This window comes from Monopterus albus, unplaced genomic scaffold, assembly GCF_001952655.1.
Source record: "Monopterus albus unplaced genomic scaffold, M_albus_1.0 scaffold250.1, whole genome shotgun sequence".
NCBI classification, from domain to species: domain Eukaryota; kingdom Metazoa; phylum Chordata; class Actinopteri; order Synbranchiformes; family Synbranchidae; genus Monopterus; species Monopterus albus.
The window spans coordinates 1,006,892-1,014,524 of NW_018128130.1; the positions used below are offsets into that span (position 1 = coordinate 1,006,892).

The following is a 7,633-nucleotide window of genomic DNA, read 5'->3' on the forward strand; positions in this document are numbered from 1 at the left end:
CATCCGAAACAGATGCCCAAGCCACCAAGCAAGTGTAACATCAGCTTTTTAAAAACCTCACATCAAAATTAGCCTTAAAAATCCTGTATCAGTCGGACTCTAGTGTGCACCCTTATATTTTTGAAGTTTCCTGGATTCTGGAACCTTCCGGTCTATTCTGAATCAATTAGTAGTTGCATAAAATATTAGAAAGAAAGTCACTTTCGGCTTTTCCTGGTTAGGGGTCGCCACAGCAAATCGTCACACTGACGACTCGCATGTTGACATTTGGCACGTGTTTTACGGCGGATGCCCTTCCTGACGCAACCCTGATTCGAACCCGGGCCGCAGCGGCGAGAGCGCTGCGCCTTAACCACTAGCCTACCAGGGACTTGCATAAAATATTAACAGCTTCAAAATATTTTTTCCTCAAAGCTTTCTTTCTTGCAAAGATTTTTAAAGAAGTATGTTTCATAACGTGATTTAATCTGCTTGACAGCACCTGATATGTCTGACTCACCAGTGCTGAGGTCATGAGATGTGAAGTGCGGTTGACAAATCATACTCCGGACCTCTGTGTGCAGGGATGTCAGTTTGGGGCTCGCATCCAGAATGATCTTTACAAGCTCAGTGTATGGGAGGACGCTAATGCTCAGATCAGTGAGGGAGCTGTGGGAGCATTCAGACAGTTGTTTCAGGGCTCTGACCAGGGATAACACATCTGAGTCCATGAAGGTCACTGCATAGACAAACATAATAGCAACTATTTGATTCAGAAATAGTCCTTAAAGGCAATAATCTGTCAACTGATTCAATAAACTGATTGTAGTATTACTGTTTACAGCTGCCATGTATAGTATTTAAATTCCACTGAATATTGCTGAAGTTCAATGTCAAAATTCAGAGTGCAACACTGCCTTGCCCAGTACCTTCATACATCTCCAGACTGTTTCAATGTGCAGATCATGATTAGATTTCAGCATAAAGAATATGATTCATCCAAGTATATATATATATATATATATATATATACACACACACACACACACACACACACACACACACACACACACAAAGATAAAAGAATGAATAGTCAAACTGTCGCAATGAAGACTGACAGTCAACTAACAAAATCTTTAGTTGGGTACAGACCTATGTCTGTCAATGTCACTGGTAGCATGGAAGCACAGATGCATGGTAGCAAACAAAAAACTCCTGAACCCACCTCCCAAAGTCTTACTGGCACATTAAGTAATATACTTACAATAGCTGTGAAGAGTTAGAGAGCGAAGGCAAAAAAATGTGGGCAGGGCAGAGATCAGCACTTGGAGGGAGTTGGATTTACACTGCCTAATTTCCAGACAATCAATCTGTCCCCATGGACAAGCCCCTGCTGAGGGACCACCACATGGAGTGAAGTTCTGACAGAGAATGTGCAGGTCCATGGTCAAGTTTTCTTTTCCAGATTCCTCCTCCACAGTCACAGAATCCAACTTTGAGCGTTTGCATGGAGAAACTTGATCATCCTGATCTTCCAAAGCCCTGTTCTCAAAACCTGGACTGGCCCTGTCTACACTGGCTGAAGCAGCAGGTGAAATACAACTCGTCATTTTGCTGTGCATGAGGCTCTTCAGCTTGGGATTTACATACTGAGATCCCCTTCCATGTAGGAGCCAAGCCAGCATGATGGGACAAGGCGTATTTACAACGAGTTCTGTAGCCATCCCGTGGTCTAGCAGTCGATGGAGAATATACAATACAGTGTGCATCACCCTCTTTGCCATATCAAGGGAATTTGACACACAGACACGCTTGATACCCATCTCTAAGAGGTTCAGAATAGGCCGCTGCTCAGCAGTTAAACTTTGAAGGGTCTTCTGCATGTTTGCCAGGAGTACAAAATATTTGATACATTTAGCAGCAGCCATCAGGAAGTATGGGGTGTTTAAATTTGCTTTGTTTCTATTGACAAAGCCATTTCTGAAGCCATAGAATATGAGTGTAAAAAGTAGTCTCATAACTTCGCCTTTGACCTCTTCTTCTGTCAGCAAGTTTACTTCCTGAAATGCAACATAGGACAGGTATCACATATGGGTTCTGGATGCTCCTATACATTATATTTTTCATTATTAAAAAAGACATTACGCCTACAGGGTTAGCTCTAGATAATTGCTGCAGGACTCCAACCCATCCAGAGTGAGTTGATATGCCTGAGACATAGCAAACAAAAAAAGACATTAATTAGAAAATGAATTAAGCCTTATGAATATATCCATGAATCTATGGTCCTGTCTCTATGGACAAGGCAAAAACACTAAACACCATCTTTGCATTTCAACAACTATGGTTCTTACCTCTCTGATTTAATCCCGGCTGGAGCTCGTCCAGCTGACATACAGTCAGATGGGGAAGAAGATCCTTGATGAGCGGCGTTGGAAGATCTAAGTTTTAACAGGTAGGTTTTAGTTTATTCCAACAGTAGACAACAAGCCCCTCACCAAATATGAGCACTATGAATAGATCTTATGATACCAGGAGGGTAACAAAAAGTTTCTTTCTAAAGTAAAGTGCACCATAACTGACAATAATCCACATGTAAACAATCCTGGACAAATATACAGTATATGAAGGCAAACCCAAAGCTCTAGGGTCACTGTATTTAGCTTAAGCCAAACTCGTATTTTGACATTTTAGGGGGAAACCTCCAGAATGAACAATATATTTTGGATATTCTTTGTGATGGTCCGTGCACATTTTCGTGTACAATCAACAGTTTGATTTTTTTTTTACACAATAATCATATAATAATTCGAAACTGCTACATTAGTTTTTATTTTGTACATAAGTTCAAGTACTGTTCAACTTAGTACAGTAATAGAATTACTGTAAAGTGACCCGAGACATTCAACAAAAAACAGAAACCTTTCCAAATGACTGAGCGGGTTAGGTGCAGGTTTGTCTCCAACTCAGTTACGTGCTAGTTAGCTTTATGAGTGTAGCAACTAACTCATGTTCGGAGTTCTAGCTAAATCATTTGTTTAATTAACGTCACAACAAAAGCTTAAGTATTAAATATCCCTCACTTACCAAGCACTGCTTGGACGCCCAGAGCACCTAAATGTTTCCTGACAGCTTGGAAACACATCTCCTTCAGACGTATAGCCTCAGAGTTTCTTTGGTCTGTTGAGCAGCCTGATTCACCCATTGTTTAACGACGGTGGCTTTCAGGTCATGTGTAACGGATATCATTTATTAACAGCGATCACTACGATGGTGAACCTGCACCGCTTGGACGACGACTTCTTCTTCCTCCTCCTTCTTCTTTTTCTTCTTCGTCTTCGTTATATTGGCGGTTTGCACAGAAGCTTAAAGCGTATTACCGCCACCTGCTGGACTGGAGTGGGGACCATCCACAGAGCCAAAGAAAGCATATTATTAATCTTAATTTTTCCCACTGAAGGCATCATTCAACCATATTGCTCATTATGACACTGCATAAGAACAGGACACTACTGTCTCAGTCTACAATGTACAGTGACCTGTAGGGTGTTTTATGCACGGTAAAATTTAAACCTGTGACCTATTCTCAAACAAGTTATTACAATTCAATTTAAGTGAAAACAGGGTCCCAACTTTATAGACTACATACTACAATGCTTTTTTGTGACTGTATATGCTTCTTTAGGTAGGGCCCAAGAAGTTACGTAACCCAGGGGCCTCTGTTGTCCTTAATCTGGTCTTGGCTACACCCTACAATGTATCCAACCCATGGTAAAATACAGCAAATAAAAACCACACACAAAAGCTTTTTGCACATTTCTTGTAATTATGAGATAGTAAGTCATAATTATGGTACAAGATCCAGTTTGTTTTAATTTGGTGAATGCAATGTGTTTCCACACTAAGAAGCAGTCAAGAGGTAAATCAGCTCTGACTGTAGCACTGACAACAGTTCCCTTCTGCCTCCACGCAATGTGCGTGTACTGCACCACCAAGCGAAGTACTCTTGAAGATGACTTTGTCACAACAGGCAAATCCACGAGTTAACATGTATATATTTATTATATACACACACACACACACACACACACACACACACACACACACACACACACACACACACACACGTTATGTTTAAGTCCGTTGTCCTCCTCCAACTATATGACACCCCTCTGGTCCTCATGAGAACGCTGGTGGAAGACGAAGGAGACAGCAGCGTCCCATGAGGCTTTCAACACTTGGTCCCTCAGGCCCTTTTTGTCAAAGCAGTGGTTCCACTGGGAAAGGTCACTGGTACAGTCAGAGTCCTCTGCAGGAGGTCGAACCTCTCTGCCATTCACACAGCGGCGACAGCGAAATCTATCAATGCCACAAGACAAAGGAAGAGGCTGAATCAATACATTTCCTACATTATAATCATACATTACTCTGTGTATGATCAAATGAAACCCACCAGCTGTGTAAACAAAGCATGCACATAAAAATCATGCACAAACTGATATTCATAAACTGATGTTTGGTGAGAACATATGTGCACATTACACCTAACGCAGGCTTTACCTTATCACCTGTGCTGAGCACTAGAAGAACAAGTATACAAGTTATACCATGTTGGTTGCGGAGCATCAAATAATTTATTCAAATATAAATGATTGTTTAGAACCAAAACAAATCTAGCAACTTATGGATCTGATTCTAATTAATAGCACAGCTGCAAACCAGATACAGTGTACAGTGGGGAATGGTTCAGGCTGCATTATGTTGGTTAGATGGTAAAAAGTGTTTCTAAAGCAAAACAATCCATTACTAATATTTAGAAAATGGATGGATGGATGGATATGACCGTCATAGATGTTTAGACAGGATAATGTTAAAGCCTACAGTATGTACAGTAATGCAAATTTCTAGTCAGAATAATTTGATTCAATTTAAAAAAAAGGGCAGTATATTTTGACTCTTAATCTAGTTTACTGTGTCAAACAACTGAGCATTTAAGATTACTCACTGCATTCAAACGGCTTAAATGGCAAGTGGAAAAATGGAGGTGACCCCAAAAGTACATACACTGCTGTTCCAAAGAAATGGCAATAAAAACAATTAAACAGAAAAAAGTCTGATGCCTGGAGACCTGCTGTAAGATAGAGTTTATATGACATTGTGCATCAGTGTTGTATGTCTGATTTTACAATACATCCAGTAAATGTGTATCACCATAAATGACATTTTGATAGTTTAGATGTCATTTGTGCATACAATATGAGGATCTTGTGTGAACTGTGGAAAAAAATTCTTTCAGGACTTTGAGGTGCCTGGATCAATTTTGAAAAACCTAAGTGGATAACTGGGGTCGTCAGAGCTGAATCAGCAGAGTGAGCAGCATAAACAGCTTGTGTGAGTAATTTGTTTTTTTTACTTGTCATGCGTGTCACTCCTGGTCTCCACATTGAGAGTGAAGAGTTCTCGCAGTTCACCCAGAGAGAAGTGACGCTCCACATCCTGCTCCTCATCCACCACACAGCTACTCAGGGCTTTCTTATGAGCCTGCCTCTGCAGAATCTTCTCCTCGATCGTCCCCGTCTGTCAGCACACAAACACACAAAAGATCTGGGGAAACTCCACAGAACAGCTACCTGCAGCCTTCAACCACATCCTGCTGCTCTATTTAACATAAGGTCCTGGGTAAAAAGTCATTTATCTATATGAAAATATTGCTGCATAGAACTTCAAACTTGGTGTTCTATCTGCATATTGTGAGCAGTGTTGAACTGACGGAGAGCAGTCTGTAGATGTAGCAGGTCTTCTTCTGGCCATCTCTCCACACCCGTGCCATTGCCTGCTCATCGTTGGCTGGATTCCAGTCAGGGTCAAACATTACCAAACGATTAGCACCGATTAGATTGAGGCCACATCCACCAGCCTTGCTGCTCAGCATGAAGATGAACTCTGGGTTCTGAGGAACAGGTGGATTCAGATGTTGTTCAGCTGATTTTCAAAAGCTCACAGTGTTGTTTAAAAACAGTGTCCAACTCACAGATGGACTGTTGAATCTTTCCACAATCTTAGCCCTTTTCTTAATGGACATGGTGCCATCCAGTCGAACATAGAGGTATCTGTGAAAGACCAAAGGGGACTTGTTATTCACCTTAACTGACAAATCATAATACAGTCAAATAAATGGTGGTTCCCCAGAAAGCACCTTCTAGATCTGCATAGCTTTTCAAACAAGTCCAGTGTTTGAGTGTAGTTGGAGACGAGTACCACCTTGTCACTAGATGTAGTCCTTGTCATTGCCAGGATGTAATCCAGGACCAACATTTTTCCTGGAACAAAGGCAACAGTTTCTTACTGACAAATATGAGGAAGAGGCATTTTATTAGATTACATTAAACACATGCACTACAATAATGAAACTAGCAATAACTGATTTTGTCCACTTTGAGGCAGGGGAACCTGCCTATCACCTTATAAGTTGTTACGGCAAACTTACAAAAGGCTGCTCAATAAAACACTCGGGATGCAAAGCAACGTTAACATTTGTGTTTGTGTCCACCCGCCTGTTGAGGAAAACACCAGTTTAGCTCCTAAAAGCTCCACTTGTGCTCATCAGTTAGTTTTTAACCGCTGACTGGTGCTGGGCAGGCAGCATACAGTGTGTTTGTCACAAGATGTTCACTGAAAACAGCTGCCACCTGCTGGAGACAAGACTGAGAAAAGTGCTGAACCAAAACCTTTTAATTTTGTAGGGGATTTCTCCCTGTTTTTTTTCTTTTTATCTATGAGCTATAGCAGAACAAAAACAGCCAATTTAATTTCAAATGGACTTAGCGTACAGAGCTGGAGTCAGGACATATTTAGCCTAACTGAGCATAAAGACTGGAGACAAGTCAGGCTTTGCTGTAGAAAGTGAATGTGCAGGGGCCATTATGCAGCATACGTTAGCATCATTTGAGCTATACTGAGCTATGGCGTACATATTCTTACCTGAGAGCTGAGGCTCCACAGTTTTAGTGCTGTATCCGGATGGGAACAGATCCAGAGTTCCCTTAAAGCCCTCCTCACCTTCCACACACTTCTCATAGATGAGCGCTGGGTCTGAGACACAGAGCTTAGTATTGTTTACCAAGCAGCTCATGAGCCTAAATAAGTGTGTGCATACTATACTGCTAATACCATTGAAGACAAGTAGTTAAACATTCTCAACTTCAGTTTTCCTGTCCTAAAATTTGCATCTGAGCCTAAAAATACTTTGCTTTTAAAAGTGAGAGGATATTCTGTTTATCGCCACACTGTACACAAAGTTTTCACAGAATGTGTATATTTGGTTTCAGCTCTTACGATTGCACAGTTTCTTGAGTGATGTAATGGAAGACAGAGAGGAGACACTTATTTTGCTCTCTTGTAATTTCTCAATGGGTTTGGCTTGCCTCAGGAAGCACTTATAGAGCTCGGTCTGCAAAGGAGTCAGCCTGCAGGGAAACAGCCACATTCATTACTCATCTACACGATGCAAAGCATTATAGGTTTAATATATTTGAGACATTTTGCTTGATTTGGTAAATCGAAAAAAGCTGTATTGTTGAAAACACAACTGATAAAAGCATGATTTGCTGTTGTTACTGAAACTCATGTACAGTATAAGGCAGACATGGATAAA

The 7,633-nt window shown here is 41.0% G+C and overlaps 2 protein-coding genes across 3 annotated transcripts in view; both read right to left on the bottom strand.

Moving 5' to 3' along the window:
• The window catches only part of lrrc41 (leucine rich repeat containing 41), an 11,749-nt gene extending 8,442 nt beyond the window's left edge, over window positions 1-3,307 (bottom strand). For both annotated transcript variants that reach the window (XM_020620878.1, XM_020620877.1), the window contains exons 1-5: window positions 3,067-3,307; window positions 2,334-2,420; window positions 2,131-2,189; window positions 1,244-2,039; window positions 500-718 (exon numbers count right to left, since the gene is read on the bottom strand). In XM_020620878.1, coding sequence (XP_020476534.1) covers window positions 500-718; window positions 1,244-2,039; window positions 2,131-2,189; window positions 2,334-2,420; window positions 3,067-3,184 — 1,279 coding nt within the window. In that variant the 5' untranslated portion in view covers window positions 3,185-3,307. The remainder of the gene's footprint in view (window positions 1-499; window positions 719-1,243; window positions 2,040-2,130; window positions 2,190-2,333; window positions 2,421-3,066) is intronic.
• A 485-nt stretch (window positions 3,308-3,792) lies between these two features.
• Window positions 3,793-7,633, bottom strand: part of rad54l (RAD54 like) — an 11,314-nt gene continuing 7,473 nt past the window's right edge. The window contains exons 11-17 of the mRNA XM_020620905.1: window positions 7,315-7,451; window positions 6,961-7,071; window positions 6,176-6,299; window positions 6,011-6,089; window positions 5,750-5,929; window positions 5,393-5,556; window positions 3,793-4,338 (exon numbers count right to left, since the gene is read on the bottom strand). Coding sequence (XP_020476561.1) covers window positions 4,137-4,338; window positions 5,393-5,556; window positions 5,750-5,929; window positions 6,011-6,089; window positions 6,176-6,299; window positions 6,961-7,071; window positions 7,315-7,451 — 997 coding nt within the window. The 3' untranslated portion in view covers window positions 3,793-4,136. The remainder of the gene's footprint in view (window positions 4,339-5,392; window positions 5,557-5,749; window positions 5,930-6,010; window positions 6,090-6,175; window positions 6,300-6,960; window positions 7,072-7,314; window positions 7,452-7,633) is intronic.